The sequence below is a fragment of the Halictus rubicundus genome, chromosome 1 (assembly GCF_050948215.1).
Source record: "Halictus rubicundus isolate RS-2024b chromosome 1, iyHalRubi1_principal, whole genome shotgun sequence".
Taxonomy (NCBI): domain Eukaryota; kingdom Metazoa; phylum Arthropoda; class Insecta; order Hymenoptera; family Halictidae; genus Halictus; species Halictus rubicundus.
This window is the reverse complement of record NC_135149.1, coordinates 21,990,882-22,013,985: the sequence shown is the minus strand read 5'-3', so window position 1 is coordinate 22,013,985 and position 23,104 is coordinate 21,990,882. Positions and strand designations below refer to the sequence as shown.

At 49.1% G+C, this 23,104-nt stretch overlaps 2 protein-coding genes and 1 long non-coding RNA gene across 6 annotated transcripts; 2 read left to right on the top strand and 1 right to left on the bottom strand.

The window, feature by feature from the left end:
• The first annotated feature begins 659 nt into the window (after window positions 1–659).
• LOC143355275 (uncharacterized) lies at window positions 660–4,099 on the top strand. Its single transcript, XM_076790010.1, has 4 exons — window positions 660–747; window positions 1,682–1,950; window positions 2,850–3,120; window positions 3,863–4,099. Exons 1-4 carry the CDS (start codon window positions 660–662, stop codon window positions 3,955–3,957), a joined length of 723 nt encoding a protein of 240 aa, XP_076646125.1. The 3' UTR covers window positions 3,958–4,099.
• Window positions 4,088–22,867, bottom strand: Gem (transcription factor CP2 like gemini). Of its 4 annotated transcripts, none has more exons than XM_076794070.1 (12): window positions 22,222–22,867; window positions 21,261–21,489; window positions 19,989–20,133; window positions 16,080–16,157; window positions 13,865–14,074; window positions 13,615–13,759; window positions 13,128–13,364; window positions 12,612–12,860; window positions 12,468–12,544; window positions 6,761–6,953; window positions 5,723–6,173; window positions 4,088–5,481 (listed from the first exon to the last, which is right to left on the bottom strand). In XM_076794070.1, exons 1-12 carry the CDS (start codon window positions 22,357–22,359, stop codon window positions 5,429–5,431), a joined length of 2,205 nt encoding a protein of 734 aa, XP_076650185.1. In that variant the 5' UTR covers window positions 22,360–22,867; the 3' UTR covers window positions 4,088–5,428. The 4 variants fall into 4 exon arrangements, with proteins under 4 accessions (XP_076650185.1, XP_076650193.1, XP_076650201.1 ...); XM_076794078.1 differs by having other exon boundaries at window positions 13,128–13,340; XM_076794086.1 differs by having other exon boundaries at window positions 21,261–21,447.
• Window positions 16,031–22,156, top strand: LOC143357594 (uncharacterized). Its single transcript, XR_013082864.1, has 4 exons — window positions 16,031–16,163; window positions 21,009–21,159; window positions 21,238–21,431; window positions 21,867–22,156. It is a non-coding gene; the product is annotated as an uncharacterized LOC143357594 (long non-coding RNA).
• Window positions 22,868–23,104: the final 237 nt, after the last annotated feature.

Below are 23,104 nucleotides of genomic sequence, written 5' to 3'. Positions count from 1 at the left end.
AGGCAAACAATGTCGGCAACAACTTCATATCGGTCTGTATACCATTTCACCATTTTTGCAACTATATTAGATTAAACAATAACGATGAATATATAGGCATAACAACAACCGTTTTGTCCAAAACTTTAGTTGTAATTCTGACCACTAACTGCGTTGCCATCTTGTTCTGCTCTGTTCTGCTCTGAGTCAGTCTATACCATCTATACATCCGATACAGCCCTATAACACGAAAATGGCTACCATCTATGCTTTTTCCATGTTCGTATTAAATTCGTAAATTGATTCAGATCAACCAGAATTTGTAGTAAAATACCCATAAACCCTACACCCTAAAATATCCATAACTACCATATAAAAATATAAAAATCTCGATCCCTATGATAGAACGATGTGAAATGCCCACCATAAGCTTGCGTTTTCTTTTCGCGACTATACTATGCAAATACTTAGCAGAAACTGAAATTTACCATATGATAATTGAAGACAGTTCTGCAGGGCTGTTTTTTATGCCTTTTTTGGGATTCTAACGGTTCCTGAACCGGGTCTTCTGGACGCGTGTCGTTTCATAGATGGCGTTTCCGTGAACACCTGTTTAGTGTAGTCAGTTCCTACACGCACCTCTGTCCTTAAAATTCATTGAAAGTCGTTTGCGCTGGAAGATGGTGGATCTCAGTGACGGCCCGTTCGAGTATAGCGTCAACAATGTCGTCTTCGTGGTCCCGGGGATCGTCGTCGTCGGTCTTGCCGGTAAGATTCATCCCGTGAAAAAAAAACGCGGCTGCAATACTTTCTGGACGCGCATAATGGCATCTTTAAAACATATGGTTTCCTATTCGGACCCGATAACTCTGTCGCATCCTCTGCTTTCGATCTTAAACTATCTTCTGCGATCTATACTCTACCGGCTGTCTTCCTCTCCGTTCTCTCCGCCAGGTTTCATTCAGAAAAACGGAGAATCTGAAAATGACCGACCGGCGATTCAATGAGACACGTTCTCGGTGGCAACAGGTTTCGCCAGGTCAACCACCTGAGCACGTGATCAACTTTCGTAGGTACTGACTGATAAGCCTTCTTCGATTAGGGTGGAATGATAAAAAAACGGCTCGGCGGGGTGTTCATTTCAGGCGCTGAGAAATCTACCAGCGAAGTGCTCGCGGAGACTTTATGGACTCACGATCCGCATGTTGCATGGATGTGGGTGTTGGGGCCTATCAGAGAAATTAATTGTTAAAACAGAGAAATGGAGTCACTGGACTGTCCACAGCATCTATCGTAAATGAGTGGTCATGCGTTAGGATGATAGGACCTGTAGGGATCAATTACTCGAGTACACGTTCCATAAAAATGGTGAAAGTGTTCAGAGCCAATTGACTGCCTAGGAAGGGTCATTGAACCGTTCATAGTATCCACTTCGAATTAGCGATCAGAGTGCACGCGTAGTATCCTCATCATCTCATTGATGTATCGGGTTTTCCAGTCTATTCTCCATCGGCCTGTCCTCGAGGAATTCGATTCTCCGTGGAGCCAAGGTCCGATGAAAATACTCTTGAACCTGGTAGGCAGGCTTCTCGCCTCGGCACGGCCGAGTTGGCAATTAGAGTAACGTGGCGTTTGCCTCGTGCGTCGACGAGGATGCGTAACGCGCCTGCCTAACGCAGTTCACTCTCTACACGTTGTAAAGGTCATGTAACGTATGTTGTCCGTTGCGATTCGTGGCTGTCCGAACACGTTGGAAGAGGCCACGTTGGACCGACACGTTGCAACACCAGCCAATCCGATAAGAACTGGTCTTCGAGCCGGCCAATCGGCGGCCCTGTGTCGGCACGACGTTTATCTTCGCGCGAAACACGAGTGATCTTTCCAGTGATCGATCATCTTCCTCGGGAGTGGAACGTTTTCGACGTGTGCATAGTCTCGATAGTCTTCCAGCGACTATTCCTAATCGATCAGGTACGTCCGAGCGAGACTCGGTTTTCGAGACGTGGGACCGTTATTAGATAAAAGCCACCGGGTTGTAACGCCTTCGCGCGGAGAAATCAATGATACTGTACTGTACTGTCATTATTGGGCGAGTTTCTTGGCCAATATTACTCTTCTCGCAGAGAAACATATGGGCGATAGCGGCGGCTTGATATCGAGATCGGCTGATAAGGGGCGTTTCACGCAAACAGGGGGATCAAACGCGAAGAAAGTTGTGCATCGACTGTATTGACCGTACGGGACTGTTAGCCGTGTTGCTCAATCGTTATTTTTTCCAAGAACGTGTGGACAGTATCGGATGGTTAAGACTCTGCTATCCGAACTGCAGTTTCACACGATTTTCCATGAGGAACTTAACGTTTGATCAGCTGCTGTCTCAGCTAATGAAGATAAACGAGATCCTAGCATCGTCTTGATATCAAGATCAAACGTAAACTTGTAACAAGTAGACTGCGGATCATTATGCAAAATCAAAGTTGCCCGCATCAATTCCAACATGAACCAAGTAGAAACTTCCTTCTTTCTCCAACGACTCCAATCACCCACGGTTAATGAATATTTTAAAATTCTTTTGATCTCCCTATCATTTCAAATTGCGTCTACTCGTTTTTGTTTTCAACGCATAAAATCCACAGTCTACAATGAGCATTCTAGAACGAACAATCAGGCATCTTGTCTCTTAGAAATCAACGTATCGTTTCTGTCCCGACACAATCGGCCACGTTTCTCGCAGCAAGCGCTCGACAGTGCGAAAAAAAGCGTTATCTAATCATTGGTTTCGCAGCGCGGCTCTTGTCTTCCCGGTCTCTCGAACCCGTGTAATGATGTTTCTAATTAGGATGTGGATGACACTCGCGAGCGGCCTTCAGGTTGCAGCGTCCGACGCACCGGGAGCGCCTGTCGAAGACAATGCGGCCCCTAACGCGGTCCCAGACTTCGACAAACAGCTCCCGACGCCTGAACAGCTGCTCGAGATGCTAGACTCGATGACGGGCTTGTCCGAGGAGGAGAAAAACAGTATCAGGCAGGATTTGCTGGGAAATCTGCGAGGGGACAGTCCGCAATCGCTCGGCGGCAACGACATGACCACGCAGACCGTGATTCTGTTGTCCCTGTTGGGCGTTGTGGCTCTCATTTTCGGTAACTATCCTGCCCCGCTTCGAGAACAATAGCTCTCGTTATGTGCCAGGTGATGTAGGCCTCGTTCCGACGACAGAATTGCGTTTACGGCTTCGCGTACGAAATGTAGGGCAAATTCCTCTTTCGTCCTGGTTCCTCTGTTTATCAAATAGTCGGCGAACGATTTCGGCCGGTCAGCAACGTTGCATAATTGCCTCGGCGTTGGCATATGGTGGCAGACACGGTTTGCTACCTGTTATCTAATCGTCCACTTAACCGACTCCCGTGAACAATCTCCATCTTCGCACCTGCTCGACGGAGACGTTAGTATTCGAGCGTCTTCGTTGTCGAGAGGTCTGTTACTTTGGTAGGATCATGGCTGAGAGTGTGATGGACATTTTGAGGAGCAAAGGCGTGATCCCGGAGGGTCTGGAGGAGAAGTTGTCCGGGCTTATGTCGGACGAAGCGAAAGAGAAGTTGTCTCGTATCCTCGAGCGGTACAGGTCGTTGAGCGAGGAGGAGAAAGAGGAGTTCGTGGACACTGTGTTCGGAAAGCTGAAAGAGACCGTGCAGGAGAGAATTGAGGCCGAGGAGGGGCTCTCTGTCCTGCAGTCTCATTCGTACACTATTTTCTTCGGCGCGGTTTTCTTGATAACTCTGGTTATCGGTACGTGCGGTTTTCGGGCTGCTGTAGAATTAGCTTCGGACGGAAACGGTTGCGGAGTGGTTGATGATTCAATTTCGATTGTTCTTCTAATTGCAGTGTTCTTCGTCTACAAGCTGTTCAAGTGTCTGTCGGAGCGAGAGGCGAAGAGGGAGGAGAAGAAGAAACAGAAACAGCTGAAGAAGAAGAAATAGAGCGGAGCCGTTGTCGCGGGTGGCGTCAAGATCTGCGAAGCAACGCGCGTTCGCAATGCGTGTCGCATTGTTTCGGGGACGCGCGACTTTATTATACGGTTTATTCTATTTTGTTAAATAAAAGAATCTATTTATGAGTAAATATCCTGTTTATTCGTCGGTTCCTTGAAAAAAGACACGCGCCGCTTGGCACCGGAGCAATATTTATTGTGCCGCTTTGTGACGTACACGGCATACGCAGAAGTTTCTAATGAAATATACAGCATGCAGTTCACCGTTACACGGTTTGAACTTCCGTTTGTCGATGGATCGATTAAAATACATTGGACGGCTCCCGGGAACATGGCGCGCAAGGAATCACAGCTGATCGTGATGCGAGCGATTACGCAGGATCGTGTTTCTCGTTCGAGAGTAGGAAAACGATCAGCCGTCGCGCAGGTAAACCGGCCATCCCTAACTTACGACTTAGCATTTGGTAAATAGATTTATAATACTTCGTACGATTTTTTTCCCAGAACCCTCGCACTCGAGGATGATTTTCGTCACCCTCGCGATTTGTACTACGGAACAGAATAAACCGGGAGACAGGTTCCCTTCCTTTCTTCTCGACCATCGTTCTAACAATGTCCCTAGATAATTGTCAAGCGGTTAATAAAATAAACTTCTAACGATTGATTCTCCATCGAACGGAAGGAAAGTAAGGCACTTGCGGTTTCCCTACGATCGTTCTGTCCTAAACATCGAATGCTCTTCGGCTATACGATTCGTTCAATCATGCTTCTCGCAGGTGCGATTCCCTCGCCACTGGACTTACACGTAACGTCGTTTATAATCTGTAGAAACAACGAATATTACACTTTGTGTAAACGGAGATCGTATTCACCGGCACGGTCCTCGGCCGACGAAACGTAAACCAGTAGCAACCGGGACACGGTGGCGGTGAATAATAGTAACAACAACAATAGTTCGTAAACTAGGCTCGCAGAGTCGCTATGTGGCACAAGAGTTGAGTAATCGCGGTCCTCGCTGCGACGTATAAATATTTCCTACACACCTTTCAACCTAAAGATTCGCTTACACCCTACGAAAGAAAGTAATCCGAGTTTAGTGGAAAGTAATACATATAAAACGTATATGTAATACAATAATAGAATACGTATTCCTCTGCAACGCGTTCGTTCACGTACGACGAAACGTCGAAACGCGACCACATCGAAAGCTTGCAGTGAGTATTAAACATAGGAGTAAAATTTGCACGTTTCCCATCGAACAACTACTCGTCGAGCGAAAAAGTGCACAACCGATCCGGGAAATGCGCTCCAGTAGATCTCAGTGCGCTTACTCGACGCATTTCCCTGTTGGATCGGATTTCATTCGTTTCTTTCCGAATCACAGATACAAGTTTGGCAATGTGAGACTCGTCGGAGAATTCTGCAACCCAATTTCGTGATCGATTCGACGCGCCTCGCGTTTAGGAACGCGACGAGGGCTTTAGCAATAGCTTGTAGCGCTCGCTCGCGTTATCTGCAACAGAGAAGCGAGTTTGTTATCGGTTTTTGGTTTCTTTGCAATAGTTTCATCGAACCTACGGGACAGTTATCCTTCGATTTCGATGATTTTTGGATATGTTGTAGAAATCGATACTTTGAACATCTTTTTCGTTGTCCGATACGTTGAGATTTACAACACATCGGAATATCATCGAAATCGGATAGGTGCCTGTTCTGCAGGTTCCTCTGAACGATCGATTCGCGAACAACCTTACCTTTAATAGTCTCGACGAAGTACATGCTCTCGTCTTTCATGTTCGCAACGAGCTCGTCGGTGACCAGCACGTGGATGCCCTGGGGGCCAAGGAAGAGCACAGAGTGCAGTCGTTCGTGCGGCAAGTTCAGTGTGTTCAGCAGCTTGTTCATCAGCGCGCTGCTGGTCAGACTGTCCAGGTAAGCGACTCTCCAGAGCGACCCGTTGTCTTCCAGCGCGAAGTACAGGGTCAATTTCGGCCCGGGAGCTTTCGAGTGCAACGCGTTGTACAATCGGATCCCGTCAACCAGGCCGCAAATCTGGATCAGATCGTCCCTGGAGAGTCGCAAGATGTCCGCGGCCGAGAAGCTCGCGAACGTCGACTCGAAGGCACCGAAACGACCGGCGCGAAGCCACGTGCTCATCTGAGCGGCGTTGGCGTCCGGCGATAGTTGGGCCACGCATGGTGATCCCTGTGCAATCAGACCAGTCGCGTTATTCAACTGAGTTCACCAAGATCTGGGATCTTAAGCCTTAGGGAAGGTGAGACGAAGTCTTGAAGAGATAGATCGTAGATTACCACAGGATACGGAACAAACTGGAATGCTGGTCCAGCAGGATTCTTGTTAGAGTATTAGAATAGCGAGAGGTGAATCTTGAGGTAAAACGTTGAAGAGATATTTTCACGAGAAAAGGAGCGAACGTGATAAGGAGGATCAGCCAGGAATCTCGTAGCAAGGTGGTGAAAAAGGTGGTGAAAAGTAGTATCACAGGGACAACACGAGACACGAATTGAAGATTGGGTGGTTCTGTGGGATTCCTGACAGAGTATCACAAATTGCTAGGTAGTCACGAGTCAAGTAGGAGACGAATCTCTGGCCTTGAGAAGGTACGACTAGGAATTTTGAACGATTTGAAGAGACAGATTAGACACAGATTAGCTTAGGATTTTACGGAGAAGATGAAACATGAACGTCGAGCGGGATTGCCAAGTATTATGAGCGAGAGTAATAGTGCAGTGTCTGGATGGATGTCCAAGGTTCATCGTAACAGAACTAACTTCGCTTTCGATGCAGGATTGGTCCGGTAGTATGGCCGCAGGCGATGGCAGAGCCGGTGCAGTTCCCACGTTCTCTTTGACGGCTTCCGAAACCGGAACTAATGGGACGATACCAGAATTGGTAACCGACAGCGCCAACGGTGCGACCACCGGCGAGGTGTTGCCGCTTATGGTCGATCGTGATTGCGGCGATCTACAAGAACACAGCAGTTTTTAAGTGACACGTCCAACTCGATACACTCCTTGGTCTCCTACGTTCAATTATCATCCCTTTGATCCGAGACCGGCAACCGGTCTCGTGACCTCGTGAAACTTTAATAAACGAGTTTAACGCTCGGGGAGCATTTCTGCATTCGTTAACCAGTCGCATTGTAGGGCAGACGCCTCGCGAAATTGATGCCCGCGCGAATTAACGGCTCTGGGACGCGATAAAAGCGATCCGGCTAATAGCTGGCACTTTAGGTATACTGGACGCTTCGGTGGAAAAATCTAGAGCACAATGTGGTTTCAGCATCTTGGCTGCAGAAGCTCCCGTAGAACCGTAATTAACGGTTCTTGGGCGTGACGACTAACAACCGGACTGCGAATTTTTATACAAAATAAAATCACTATACAGACGGCGATCTCTCTTCTTAATAATTTTAAGTTGGAAAGAATGCAACGGTGTTTTTAACTCGTTGAACGCCACAGTGGTGGCACTATGGAATCACTTAAAAATGATTGGCATCAAGTTAACGCCACTGAATATCAATCTATCAATACAGAGATTGACTAGAATATGACGTAGGGTGAGAAGTTCATTATCAAGTAACCAACCATTGTTATTAAGAACGCTGATCGCTCCTACGAATACAATAAACGAAACTTGTGTGAAACGTATAGAATAAGCGTGGCGGTCCACGTGTCAAAACTCTATAAATATTTTTAAGTGAAATAAATGCGTAAAACCCGTAGTCTCCTGATAATTGAAACTTCAGCCTACAGAATAGTCTAAAGTATAGTGATCCAGCTAATAACCGACACTTTAGCCTACAGGATGGTTCTAGTTAGAGCAGCACGTTGTCTCAGCTGTTTTGATCGCAATTGCATAATAGAAGGTCCTGACTTCGCGCAATTAACAGGACACGATGAAGTTAGTCTAATAGCTAACACTTCAGCCTACAGGATGATGGTAGCTGGAGTGAAACGTTGTATCAGCTATTTAATCGCGGCTATAGCAGGTCCTGGCAACGCGTAATGAGCGGGTGCCGCGAACGAGCGAACAATGCCGTTTAGTCGTTGACCTTAGAGCCGTCCAACTTATTGGAGGGTTACATAAGCACGCGAGGTCTCTCTCGCGGCGTGTACGCGAGCGAGCGAACAAACGCGATTTAGCGATCTCTTACATGGATCGTCGCTTCGGCCGGAAAATCAGTTTGGAGATCCGCCTGTCGCCGATCCTCCTGTTGTCGCGGGCTTTTCTTATTGTGACGCTGACTAATCCGCCGCGCACGAGATTGCCCCGTCTCGCTCTGGATTCCGAAATAGAATGAATAAACTTAGCCACCACTTCCACTTGCTGGGGCCCGCCGGTGACCGTTACCTCGTGCTCCAGAAGGTACGCGGAGACATTGCCGCGATACTCGGCCGTGGATCGAATGGCCCAGCAGCTCTTCAAATTCCAAATGGGACAGCTCTTTGGCATCTCGAGCGCGCGTCGCTTGAATTCCATCTACGTTACCCAAATAAATGATCGATCTGTCACCGTTCAATCCCGATTCACCTCTCTTCCTATCTCGTTCGGGAACACACGTCTTCCTCGAAGCCTTTCTTCCGTCTCCTCACTCTCTCTTTCATGAACCCAGCCAATCCGGCTGTGCGAACGCTCGAGCAGTCCCTGATAGCCTTTCCATCCATTCGTACGAGTTCTGTTTTCGCAGTTGATCTTTTCCCCCGTCGACCCTCTCTTTCTGTCAACCATGCGGATACCACATCTCGAACACCGATTCCACGGACCGGAGAGTCCCGACCTCGAATTTCAAAGACCACGCGAACAACGTTGTACCCGATCACCGACTACGCTACGAGCAACGATCTCCCTCGAAAGCGTCGATACACCAGCCAGAAGGTCGATGGCGGATACAATCGGTCTGAATCGGATCGCTATTGGTACCTACTCGCGACCGCCCCAATCCGGATATCTCCAGTCTCGCGGTCGGCGCCGCGTCTTCGCAATTGCCGCGGCAAATTTCAAAAAGAAAGAGAGACCGTGTGTGTGTCCGATCCTCCGAACGATAACGAGCACCCCGACCTTTCCACCGTGCGAGCCTTATCTTCTCTTATCGATCACTTTCCTGCTCCGTGTTTCATGCTCTGTTCCTTTTCCTGGTCGAGCTTCCGCCGAACTCGACGCGGCGATCTGACATTTGCGCGAAACGGATCCCGATCGGAATGCGGAGAGCTGGTGCAACGGCCGAGAAGGCGTTCGTACTCAACGTTCGCTCGAGTGCATATTCCTCTCTCGCTTGGCGTGTCGCTAATTGAAAACGAAGCCAGCCAAAGGTCTCGCGGCTCGGGCAGACCTGAGAACAGAAAAATTCCCGCCGCGACGTCTACTAGCAAATCGGTTTACTTTCCCCCGATAAATATCGCGTTACGTCGTCGACCGAGATCGACCGGCCAGTCGAGTCTGGGTTCCGTGCCTGACGCGTGTTACAGACAGACAGAGGTAACGGGACCGGAAGTGTTCCTCTGGGAAGACGTTCAGTTCAAGGCTGAGTCGAACCGCCCTGGCATCAGCTTTCCGGCGGCCAGGCTGCTCGTCATCTGATGAAGTGATCCTGCCGCGACAGGAGCACCCGGCTGGCCAGGAACTCGCGCGCGAGCACGCGCTGCTCTTGCTGTTCGTCCTGCTGCGATTGCGGCTCGAGATCGAGGATGCTCGAAGTGAGGCGAGGGGATTGCGGACGAACAGCCGGAAATCGAGTTTCTACGCCGGACGAGGGCATTCCAACGGCGTGCGGGCGCTTCACTCTCGACTCGACAAAGCTCGATCTCGATCACTACGACAACGACGACGACAACGACGACGACGACGACAACGACAGTGTCCCTTCAGTTAGTCCCGTGTTCACGGTTTCCGGCTCTTAACCGGGCGACAGCGATTGCAATTTGTTGCGCGATCTCCGTGCAAACCGGCCTTTCGACGACAGCTTCGCCCCGAAAATTATCGCCGATACATCACACGCGCAAGGTCCAAAGTGCGGGTCCCTCCTCTTATCTTCTAGGTGAATCTCCGTGTTTCGCGGAACGAGATCGATGCCCTCGATCGTCTACGATTTCTCTCTTTCGCACGCGCGACAGTGAATGATGTACTCTCTCTCTCTTTCGCGCAGCACACCAGTCTAACTATTCCTCTCCCTGTCTCTCTGTTTCAGTCAGTTTTTCAATCTATCTGTGTCCGGGGTAAACGACGTTCCGGATTCCGCGGACGATTTATATTTAAATTCACGGCCGATGCAGCGCGATCAGTTTCTTCCCCTCGACGACGCTCGTCTACCCGTCGATGGCCACGGACCAAATCGTGTTATTTCACCAAGCGTGAACCGTACCGTAGGCGTTGCACTCATTTCCGTGCATCGTGCACGAGAGAATCCGCCGCGACCAGTCGCACACGTGGGACGAATTGTTTGACGTTCGCTCGCTCTCTTCGCCGTTGTTGTGCTCTCGACACTGGTTTGTTGTTGTCGTCGCTTGGCTAAAGCAGAAGTGACTCGAGGTCGCTGGTTGACGGCGACCACGTATAGATCGAGATCTCGGTAGATCCGTTGTCTCGTAGGAGGACTTGTCTCACCGTGGGGAGCAGTCGTCGGTCACCGGTCTGTGTCTAAATATGCGTGGCTTCTTCAGCGGTAGATCATGTCTGCGACGATCACTGGGTACCGTTTTCCGCGGACTATCGTGTGGATCACTGTGCGGCGACGCGGCTTCTCCGCGGGGCCCGTCCCTCGATCGCGAGGTGGGAGAGAAAGAGAGAGAGAGAGAAACACAGGAGAATGGAGGAACCGGGAGAAACGAATCTCGCTTTAAGACACCGGTATTTATCGCGGAAAGACGAACAACAACAACACAAGGTAGTACACGGTGATGCAAACGCCTCGCACGATTCAACGAGAATTCAGAGAGAACACCGAAGCGGCTGCGCGGCGACGCGTGTATCGTGCGCCGTTCTCAATTTATTTGTCGTCGTGGCTCTCTTTCTCTCTCTCTCTGTCTCTCTCTCTCTCTCTATCTTTCTCGCTCTCTCCCGATCACGGTGCGCATCGTTGTCGGCTCTACCAGACGCCGGCTTGTGCCAGTTCGAGCCAGTTTCGCGACTCCCGTCGGCATCGTTTCCCCCCTTTCCTTCTCCTCCTCCCACAACCTTCTGTACACCCGGGAGAGCCGACCAGTATCGTCCATTGCCATTACCATCGCCAGAACGCTCCTTCTTTACCGCCACCACCGTCTCTGCTTCGCGGATCGTTTCCACCTCTCCGTTTTCTCTCTCTCTTTCTCTCTCCCCCTCTCGCTCTCGAGCCACGATTCATCCGTGCGATTCTCCCTACCACGCACACCGATCCAAGGTGAGACGCGGCAACGCAGCAACTGCATTTCTGCATCATGCACTCTAGACCGCCTTGGCTACGCGACTCCTATGTCTAAAGTTGGTGCGCACACGAGATGCACCGGATCCCTGCGATTTTATTCGCGGACCCCGCTCATCGACGCTTTTTATACTTTGTGTCGCACCTGGCCGGCGCCTACCGACATTTTTGCTGATTGGCACGGTCAGTGCTTGTGCCTGCACTTCGTCTTTTAGGTCCTGTTTTGCTCTACGGTCTACGAAATCTCGTTCTCTTGGGAGCGGTAGGATTAAATTGGGGGAGACTGTATTGTGGCAAGCGGAGGGGGCTAAACTAAATACGCTTAACGTAGCCTTTCGAATTTTTCGGGTAAACACGGACTTTACCGAGTGCGCAAAATACCTTCTTGAGAACAGCGTAAATTGCGCGGAGACTGAATTCCAGCAAATTAAGCGCACAGGGAGGGGATTAAAGCGTACTTAACAGGATGCTTCAAGCGCAAGTGGGGGCGTGGCTCTGTACAAGCCCAAAATGGCACTTAAATCAATGTACTCTTCGGGCAGATACACAGGCTCTATTCTGAAAATTTTATCTCGTCGAGAGCAGCAGGGTTAATTGGTGGAACGCAGAATTCCGCAAAATAGCAAGCAGTGGGGGCTAAACTGTGTTAAACGCAAAGAGGAGGCGTGGCTACAGTCACGAAAGGGAATCAATGGTACTTCGATCGCTTCAGAATCTCTCTCGCCTCTTTTTCGCTGCAACACGAAGGACACGCGATTTCTCATTGGTCGCTCGTAGCCGTTACTATTAATAGCGTCGCATCGGAGGAAAGACAGTGCAAATTGAATTGTAAATGAAAATCTGCCGGAAAAGAGTCAGCTAAAGTTACTGTTTCTCGCAAATAAGTTTGCAATGCCACTAGTCGCGTTATGGTACAACGATTATACAAGAACTCTAGTAATTACAGAAAATTATCAATCAACTCCTTGCCGCATTACGTACAGATCGAGACAGAAGAATCCCTGATACAACTACTATTGATTCACGCCGATGACAAGTATCTTCTGTTAATCAAAGATAAAGAGAGTAATAATGGTACTCACATTGCCTCGGTCGGAGTGTAAGGGCTGCCTCCGTTCTGCGTGATCAAATTGGACGGCGATAAAGACTCTAGAGAAATCTGTAATCATATTCGGGAGGATCTTCGTTAATCAACCGTTGTAATTGATTCCCAGGGTACCACTTACGTCGGAGAGGACCGTGCAGTCGTAGCTCGGCTGGTACTTGTCCTGCTCGTGCGGCGGTCGCCGTAGAATTTTGTCTCGGTCCTGTTTGTGCTTGCGGTCGGCTCCCTTAAGCTTGAACACCTTCACCTGACAGGAAGCTGCGTGCAGACGGGGTCCACCTGGCAGGCGAGTCTCCACTTGGATTCGGAATGGCACGCCTTTCTCTCCGCCGTGCTTCTTTGGCGTGAACTCGGTGCTGATGCAATTCACCTGCGAGGAGAACGGTGCACAGCTTAAGTGAAGCAGATTGGATTAGGCAGTGTCAGGTTATAGGTCCTGGAGGTGGAAGGGGACTCTAGCAATAGCTGCGAGGGCTATGAAGAATAGCTTCTCGGAGGAATTTAACCGAAGAGGACTCTAGCAATAGCTGTGGGAGCTGAGAAAGGAGGGTTTTTCGGAGGAGCTAACCGAAGAGGACTCTAGCAATAGCTGTGGGAGCTTAGGTAGGCTTTTCGGAGGAATCGGCCGATTTTGTACCTTAATGTAGACGCCGACCTCCTTGGTAGGGTCCCACATGAACTCCACGCTGTTGTTGGATGGGGATGACTGGCACACGTCCACCATGCCGTAGCTGAGAGGGACGTCGACCTCCAGCAGCCGCTCGCCGGGTCTAGCACGCTGCCAGGCTATCATCTGCTCCCGTTCCGTGTACTGCAACCGCCTCTCGTGGAAGCATATGCGGATCGTCGACTGAAACAGGAAGGTCGGATGGCCCTTCAGAGAGACGTTGTAGCACCGTTTGGGTGATCCACATCTTGCGAATGTTGGGGACCTGCGACCTCGCGCCTCTCTCGACAGCTACATGATCCCTTCTAAGTCTCGCAAGTTAGAACTCTGTCGGAGGCCAGGCGTGAGCTCGCTAGGTGCCGTCGTGAGAGACCAGCACGTTTTTAAGATGTCGCTACCCAAACACTGAGCGCTTCCTGACCGAGTCTCGCGAACGGATGGATAAGTGACCAAGTACCTTCAGGATCTTCCCCCGGTAGGCGGACAGATCGCCCAGCTTCTTCAGCTTGATCTCGTACGACTGGCCTTGGTTCAGATAGGTGAGCGTCTCCTCGTTGACCTTGGTCGCGATGCTGGTCGCCGCCGCCAGGACATACTGGAAACTGGGAACCAACGTGCTATCATCAGCAATTGTATTTTACGCAGGATTCTAGCTTCTAGGTGTGACACCATTTTATCTATTGCAATGAATTTTCGCAACGACTTACCGGCAGTCCTCGTTGAGCTCGTTGACGTGCTGAGAGGAAGACACATGGTTGCCCGAAGACGATGTCGGAGGGTATTCCTCGTTGGGAGAGTACAACAGCTGGTGGAGGCTGGCTGTAGTCTGCCCGTTGTTGTTGCTGTCGGCGTCGACAGGGCCGGTCGCATTGTTCGCTGGCGCCGAATTGATTGTTCTTTGCGAAACGTGGTTCAAACTGAAACAAACATGCAACCGAACCGATTAGTCGCACGATTTACAGGGTTCCGACCATCGCATGAACGTAACATGCCGATTTTAACGTAATTCGTGTAGGATATAGTCTCTCCAACAATATTTAACATCATTTCTACCGAAGGTGTTAAAAGACACCCTTTAAAATTTTATCATTTCAGATAAAATATACTTGTCAGATATCGTTTAACAAACTCTATTCTACTTGTGTTACGCTTAGGCGATGTTTTCGTCACTAATCCACTCACTACGAATTAAAGAACGTCGAAGGCGGGAAAATTAGATCCGGAGGAGTTCTCATCGCAGGTTCAACGTGCTCTCGATAATAAAGGATCGAGTAGCGATCGATCGACGCCGCGGACGAACTTCTCGAGAAGTTTCACCGATTCCTCGAAACGGTAAACGCAAAGCTGCGCGTGGGTTTCGCGTATTACGTTCCTAATTGGCGGCAATTTCTGAACAACAATTTACCCATTACCCGCGTCGCTTTTCACGTTGGCCCTCTGGGGCACTGTCCTGGCATCGGCGCGACCGGAGCGACCAAGCCACGCCCACTCTGAACACTCTACTATACGAACTTACAAAGACTACCAGAAAGAGGACTCGCGGAAATTTGTATTGAAACAATTACGGGACCAAGGAAAAACGAGTTCCCTTTGTAACAGCCTATGGTGTTTCTTGGATCTCCCTTTCAATTCCACGCAGCACGGAAAAATCTTCTGTCGCTATCTATATCGAATTCGCGGGACTGTACAGTGAGTACCGAAGGAAGACTCGCGGAATTTATATCGACCGAAGCGATTAGAATTTTCGCAACAGTTGCGTCCAAGCAAATAAGAGTCCCCTCTTGGCCCTACGGTGCCCCTCGAGAATTCTTTCTAACCCTGAATAGCACGGAGGAAACAGTTTCCAGTCGCTATCGATGTTGAATTCGCGCGAGACCGTGCGATAAGCGAATACTGCGAACGTCCGAAGAGTTGCGTCGACTGTCAGTGAGTCTTTGTAGGGAATTACGTTCTTCGCTTTGCCGGAGGACAGACTGGTGTACAACGGTGACAGAATGACGCGACCAGATAACCGCGGTGAATCCTCGTTAGAGTAAAGGTCTGACCTGCGTGCCATTCAACAGATAGTTCCGCGAGGAGCCGTCGAGATAACGTGTTTATCGAGCCTGAGTCTCTGCGGGGGACACTCCTGGCAAATTCCGCTGTCGATTTTCTCTTCTTCCTTCGCAACGACACTGATTTTTCGCTCGGCCGTCGACAACGCGTTAATCGGGGCGCCAATAAATCACGACTGACTGTTCGTCTCTCTGTCGGCCGATTCACGACGTCGACGTCGACGCGAAACCTTGTTCGCGGATGGATGTGAGATCACAGGCGAGGGAAAGGATGCAGGACATCTCTACGCGCTCGTGGACTGCGGAACTTTGTCCCTTTTGCCGTATAAACCTCTCCAACTTAGCATAAAACGTTTAAGAAATTAAATGAGATTGCGTTTCCTTCGCTGACTCTTCCAACGAGTAAAATCTAAGACAGTGTTGTGTTGTATTCTGCTTTATGTAGATGGACACTTAAGTGGTACGCTTGGTACACTAGCTTTCGCTACTGTATTATACGGTAATTGCATTTGGGTTATTTAGTCCTAGTTTATATGCTTAAAGGTACCTCAGAAAATGTATACAGAGTTTTGGACAGGTCCTAGTACGATACTAAACGAAGCTGTAGTTTTTTTTTTCTTGATTGTTCCAGGTAACAGCTGCTTTTAGTCCCAGTTTCACAAGATCGAGCGAACGTATTTTCTTCGTTAATCGTTCCAATAGATTAACCTGCATTGAACTCCGAGTAATTAAGGTTTGTTTATCGAGAATGTAAATTTGCATAAAGTTCCGCAGTCAGGAGATTACGAAACGAGCAGGCAGAGGTAGGCAGCGTATAGTGCGCGCTGGAAATCACGAACAGTTTTCTCGCAGACTCTGTAGTACTTACTTGGAATTTTGCTGGTTCTCCGGGGATGGTGCTTCCTGCTTGAACACCGTCAGCGATGGCAGGGCGAGCAGGGCTTCGCTGCAAGTAAATGATACTTTCTATTAGGGCACTTACTATTGCGACGATATCCGAGTACCCGTGGTCCGGATCCGAATATCGAAGGAACCGAAGCTTTCATTAAATATAAAGCTCTCCATTTTTGGGAGCAGAGAATTAAACGTGGAAAACTCAAATTAAATTACTGAAACGTTACGCGAATAATACGTGGAACATAATAATATTTTATTTACCATTGTACTATTTTTATTTGCTATTATAAACCAAAATTTTCATGTATCCTAGTTTTATTGATAAAATGCGCTTCAATCCGGATATTCGGATCCGGATCTCAATCCGGATAGTAAGAGCCCTACTTTCTATATAATTTCACCCACATACTAATTTACTTCGCCCACTCACTCCTGTATCTGATCTACTATTTTTCATCTCTACTCGAGTGGACATTCTAGTCTAACATGCGACTTTGGGATTTTTTTACTGGGACACTACCGAACCTTTCAGTATCATACTTCGGTGCACATTTTGATTGATCTTTCGACGATATTCTCAAATTTTTTGGTCGACTGAAAATCAAAATTGAGTTTCCTGCGAGGGATTCAAACACCTATCAAATAAGCGTTGTGACACCGAGCCTTGTACGGTTACTTTAAGATTTTTTTACTGTGAAACTACGAAACCTATCGTTATCGGACTTTGTCGTACACTTTGATACATCTTTCGACAATATCCTCAAATTTTTCTACACAGAGAAAATAAAAATTGAGCTTAGTACAGCCAATCTGATGCACCCGTAAAATATGAGTCAGAAAGAGCAAACCAGCAGGAAACATAACAGAGAGAATGTTTGAACACGTATGAACAATAGAATGTTGATAGCCGACATTGTTCCACGTTCAGAATGTACACAGCTGCGAAACTTGGCAATCTTCTCGCATCTGGTGGATCGTTTACCGCTCGGAGTGTTGATCATGCTCCAAGTTTGTTTTTCCACCAAAGCAACGAGTTTTTAAAGGCCCCGGCTCGTGATCGTTCGATCACGGAGCACTCGATCGCAGAGGATTTCGGTCTCCGATCGAAGTATGCGTCGCGACCGATAATAACCGATAGATTCCGGTTTTTGTTATCGCCGTTTATTGATCAGGGTGCCGTGACGCAAGCAGGCCGAGAAACGATCGAGCATAATCTATTCGGAGCACCCGTGAACGTGAGTAGGTTTCCGTTCGTCGACATCGCATTAAAAATCTGAATCGGAACGGTGGCGATCACCGTCAGACACCTTTGAACTTTTGTGCGAACGAGTGATAACCGCGTTTTCGATTCGGCATCTTTTTGTTGGCGATCAACATGTAGCGAGCGTTGTGTAAAACAAACGCTTCTCGTGATTCAGAGATAGAGCTCGGCATAAAAACCAGCGTGAACCAGAAATAAGGTTACCGCTTACATAAACCGTATTTTACGTAAACCACCGGGGAAAAAAAGTTATCGGAGATTTCCTTGTTCGCAGTGACGAAAACTCGGTCGAAGGTCGCTCGAAACGGCGGGAAATCAGGGGAACGCGAAACGATCGGATCGAGCAGGTAACTCGCGTACTGGCTTATCGATGGCGATACGATTATCCGATTGTCGAGACCGAACTGGGGAAGGGAGAACAGCTTGAGAACCGCTTTGATAACGATTGAGTCGCTAAGGTCAACCGAAACCAGACCGCACCGGTTCACCGGTGCAGGAAGCCGGTATCAGCTGCACTGGGAGCGCGTCGCGATAACACGCTGTCCAAATTTCCTTCCCGGATTTTCCCACGATTTGTTAATGTCTCTCCTAGTCTATCCAAATTCATCCACTCACCTACTTTTCAGATATTGGTGCATGTTTGCCGGTTGTTCGTCCACGGACCGATCGAATTGCGGCGGCACTGACACTAGAATTCTAACCGGCTACGAAAATACCGTTCCGTTCGAATTTCACCGGGTGTTCGCGCACGTGCTCGGCCGGAAGGCTCGCGGAGCTTCTAAATAGGATTACGGCGAGAAAGTGGAAAGTGATTCACCGCAGCGGACTCAAAACGCCCAGAATAACTGGTTCCACGCTGGGGAACGGCTTCTGGGTTCGGACCCTGATGGGTCCGCTTAGCGATCCGCGTGTCTCCCGATTCTTTTCATTCATGAACGAGCGTCTATCGAGACGAACTCGGGGGCTGTACCACGTGGTTGCCGAATGTCAGCTGATCCCGGCGAGCCCGAGCAAGCCCGAGTTAGCTCGCGGTTCGGGTTCTCACGTGCGATTGCTGTGTCGTTATCCAGCAAAGTGGCGCTCTATTGTAACGACCCAGCGATTCTAACCCCGATTTTCTGGGTCGAGAAACGGTTTCGGGGGACCTGTTGAGCTATGCTCGACTATGTTATCACTGGGGACAGTGGCCGAGGGCGAAAGCCGCGAAAAATCGGCGCGATAAGGATCAACGTGGTCGAGCGGAACGCTCGACAAGAGGCCCCATTCGGAGCACGTGTAGAAGAGGGTATAAAACTCGCTGATGCCAACTGCAGACCGCGCGGAGTCCTTCGGATGCATTTAAGAAGATTAGGAGAGAACGATGGGAGGGATTGATGATCGAGTGAACGTTTCGCGATCTAACCGCGATTCGACCGGCGCACGTTCCGGATTGTACGAGCGACGAGGACGTGTCGGATATACAGAAACAGGTAGTGTGTACTCCCTGGAGAATAGCACGAGATCGGCTCCAGGATCGAAACGCACGTGTCTGTACGCGCGAACACTCGCCAAGCGTCTACGCGTCTGTGCCCGGCGTGATTTCGCGGTGCAAGCCATCCGAGCGACGAAACACCGACAACTGTGTCTGGTTTGAACCGGATTTCTCGCTCGACACACGCTCCTTTCCCACTACTCTCCGACCACGTTTTAATCGGGATTCGATCCACGCGCGTACGCGGATCACCAGAGGAACCTACTTTATCGGCCACGACCATTGCCGCGGTCTCTGTTGCTTCGCGATCGACCACTGGTCGCGCTTTATCTCTGCTTTGATACGTTCTTTATTGTGGAAACTGGCTTGGGTTCAGATTGCTCCCTGGGGCGACGCGATGGCCCTTTAAACGCGAGAGCAGTTACGCCACGCCTACGGTAGGCGTGGGCAAAGATTTTTACCTGGAGAACTACTTTTCCTTTGTCAAGATTGAAATCGACTCAGCTATAACCATTTAATGTACTAGCAAACAATGTCCCTTGTGATATTCCTCTGATGCTTTACTATCGGCAGCAGCTAAACCACGCTCACTTAGGACACTCTAGATTAGTTACAGATAAAGACTGTTTGTTGGATCAATGCTCCGGTGCTATAAAAATTGAGATTATTGAAATCATAACGATTCAGAGCAAAATAAACAGTAGTTTTCCTTTTTTTTTACGTCTTTTGCACGGGAGCCTTGCCCCGGAGGAAGATCTGGAGCGCTCCTAAGAGCAAGGAGCCTTTATCGCTTACATCTGAACAACAGATTCCAAGTTCAACACTTTCTCGCGGTGTAACAATGAATAATCTTTTATGTAGAGCTCAAGGATGTTCAACTGTGGCCACGTGACATCGATTGGCTCCAAGTTTGAGCTAGAGGCCAAAGTGAAAGTGTTAGGTTATATTATACAGTGGCTCCCAGAGCACTTTTCTTCATTTTTTCACAGCGTCGTCGTTTCCTGTGAACTAATCTTTAATCAAAGCGGTTTTTGCACTTTGGAGCCGTCGAGCTAGGGCCACCGTTCCTGCCAGGTGGCCCCGAGGATCACGAGTCGAACATCTCTGTTCTAGATTGACCGTGTCAGACCCAGTGAAAGAGTATTTACCTCATGTTGTAGGAGGCGACGGCAGTCGCGAGATCGGACGCAGCCAGAGCCGACAAGGAGCCATCGAAATCGGCGGCCAGGTGTTCCGCCAGTTCCTCCACCTGTGTAGACCAGCCTTGTCCCGAGCCGTTACTTCCGACGGATCCTGTGAACGCGGAAAACATTCAGTTCCGTTTATTCCACGACGACCGACAAGCCTATCAGACCCTAGCAACCGTTTCGTCATAAGAAAACTCAATTTTCTTCGCGATTCTTTTGTCCTACCACCTTGCGCGTTGGCATAATTCATGTAGAACTGATGATGCATCGCCCCTATCCTCGACTTTGTGTCCTGGAGCCCCGAGACGGCGCCTCGGCGTCTGCTCTTCGATGTTACCGGTGAATATCGTCGGCTCTGTAGAAACGGCAGCCTGGAGCTATCGAGTTCGCACCACTTCATTCTATCTAACTAGCGAAAATCGAAAGGGATTCGACCACTCAGCCGAGGAAATCGCGGAACCGCAGAACGAAGCGGACGCGCAGCAACACCACACCGCCTAGTATCTTTCGGTCGAAGTACTAGCGTCGCTCTCGTTTCTGTCTCTCTTTCTCTCTCACTGTCTCTGTTTCTCAGTTCGATCGGACTTCATCCGCGATACGCTGTGTACTCGCCAGTTATCAGTCCTTGTGGCCACGTGGTCATAAAGGCGTCGAACGCCGCGATCGAACCGGCCCCGATGCTTTTCATAGATCAGTCTCGGGGAGATCTTCGCACTAGAATCAGCTGCAATATGCTCACTCGATCTGTCTCCGTTTTATCTCAAAATGGTGGACCGTTACACGTGATCGGACATAATTTACCAGGATGTTGCACCGGATCATCTTCGTCTCTGCATTGTGGTTATCGTAAAAATTCGCCGCTCGAAACGAAAGGTTTCTGAGCATCTGATAGTTTCGCGATGCCTAAGATACCGGTGCTCCGAGCCTAAACGAACCCTACCTGACGAATCGAAGGAGCAATCCCGCGTTCTGTTGCAGAAGCCGCTTGATCGAGGTAAGAGGAAACCGTCGCGCCTACGACTGTGTATCTGGGGTCGTTCGTCCACGACCTTTTGCGCGATATATCTACGAGAGGCCGACGATAGCGATGGCTGGTTTGCAACGACGGTGTTGCGAATATTCGACGACGAGAGTATTGATACCTATATTCCTCATATGTATTTACAAACATTGCGGCTAGTACGGCCTAACCCAGTGAACTTTAACCCAGCGAAGGCGAACGGGAATACTGACCATCTCTTCTGGGATGCTTCTTGTCGAGTTCTGTCAGCTGCAGCGACTCCCCGGCCCGGCGTTTCAGGCTAGTTTGCTGGCAATTCGGAACATGGTCGGAGGACGGGCTGAGATGCTCCGGCGATCCGCTGTTCGAACGTATCTGGACGGTGTCCTCCGGCGAGTTCTTCGGTGAGTTGTACTTGTCCTGCCATACAGAATTTTGTGGACTGTGATATCCCATCGACGCCTACAAAACGTTCCATCACCATCTCGTCAGTTCACGGGACGCGGGTTCCCCGAGACCGTTGCACAGTGGGCTGGAAACCCGTTTTTTTTTTGTTCGTATCTCGAACAAATTTTCATATACTACTGATAACCCCTCGAAGCTTCGAAAGCCAAGATATTAGCCATTTGCGATAATTTTCAGTTGTTTTGAATATTTTTCAAACATGGTACTCATCTCGATTTGTTAAATGTTCATAACATTCTAGCTGGTGTCGAGATCAATTACCTTTTTATATTTTAAAAAATTTTTTTATTTTTTTACTTTAACCTTTTTATACTATAACCTTAAACCTTGAAATAAAGCTAAAATAATTTGTGCCATAAGAAACGAGTTTCCAGTCCACTGCGAGTCGTTTCGGGAGTCTTTGGATGAGACAATGGAGGACGAGCGAGGGCGATTGGATGTGCGAGACGATGAAGACGAGCTGGCTGAAACTGCGTAGCCCCGAGAACATTCGTTTAGAGCGTCTGGTCTCCTAGCTTTCGAAAGGATAAACCAAGATGTTAGGTCATGCAACAAGGTTCAGTATCGAAGGATTAAGAGGCGGAGGTTTCCCAATTATCAGAGTTTAGTCTACTCGATGAGGAGTTGAGGAGAGCTGGACGTTTTTGAAGCGTCGCAATTTTTCTAACCAGTGCTTCGCATTTTCGCAGCAGGAGCTGATCGGAGATGGAGAGAAGTAGCATGACTTACGTGCTGAGTAGCGATGGGGTCGCATCTGTTGGCACGGACTGGAGACAGCTGCTCGTACGGGGGCGACGGCGTGTTGGGAAACCATATCGTCCCGTTCAAAGCATCTGCGCCGCCGTCCATGATGAATTGAAGCTCCATTCAACCGCCCTAAATCCCGACGCACCAGGGTTCGTTTCTCGTCGCACTGCTCTTCGAATATATTATCGATCGTGTCTCGATCCTGATCACCGTCACGGACCGTTCCCGTTGTTCGATCTTCGGAGAACGCTTTGGTAGCCGGCTTGAAAGAGAAGACGATAAGCGCTGATTCGATCATCGACGGCTCGCCACGATGATATTCCGGGATTCATCAAGACTTGCTGACTTCCCTTTCCGACGTTTTTCAATCGCTTGTCTGCATACTGAGGTTTCGTTTCTTTTCTTTTTTTTTTTTGTCAAGTTCTCTTCTTCGTTTATTTTCCACTCTTTCTCTCGACCGATTGTTATTTTTTCTTCTAGGTTCGCGTCTAACCAACACGTTCTCCTTTTTCGGCGCGGCCTCCGCGTTTTCCGCTGCTGGATCCACCTGAAGGTCCCGGGACTGCGCGGTGCATCACACTCGACTAACAACGTCAATTCAGCGACGTTTTCGCGAACGGGTGAGTAATCCTTAGAACATCACGAAGAAGCTGTTGTACAATTTCTTGATGCCAGTGGTCTCGCGCTGCCGATGGGTCTCCAAGAGTGCGCAACCCCGCGACTTCAGGGACAAAAAACGCGAAAAGACGACGAACGCGTCCTCGAATATCATCGCCACACCTTGGCTGCAACGCATCTTGTTGTTGATTTCCGTGGATACTCGAAGCCGCGGGAAACGACGACGATCCGCCCTCTGCTCCGCTGT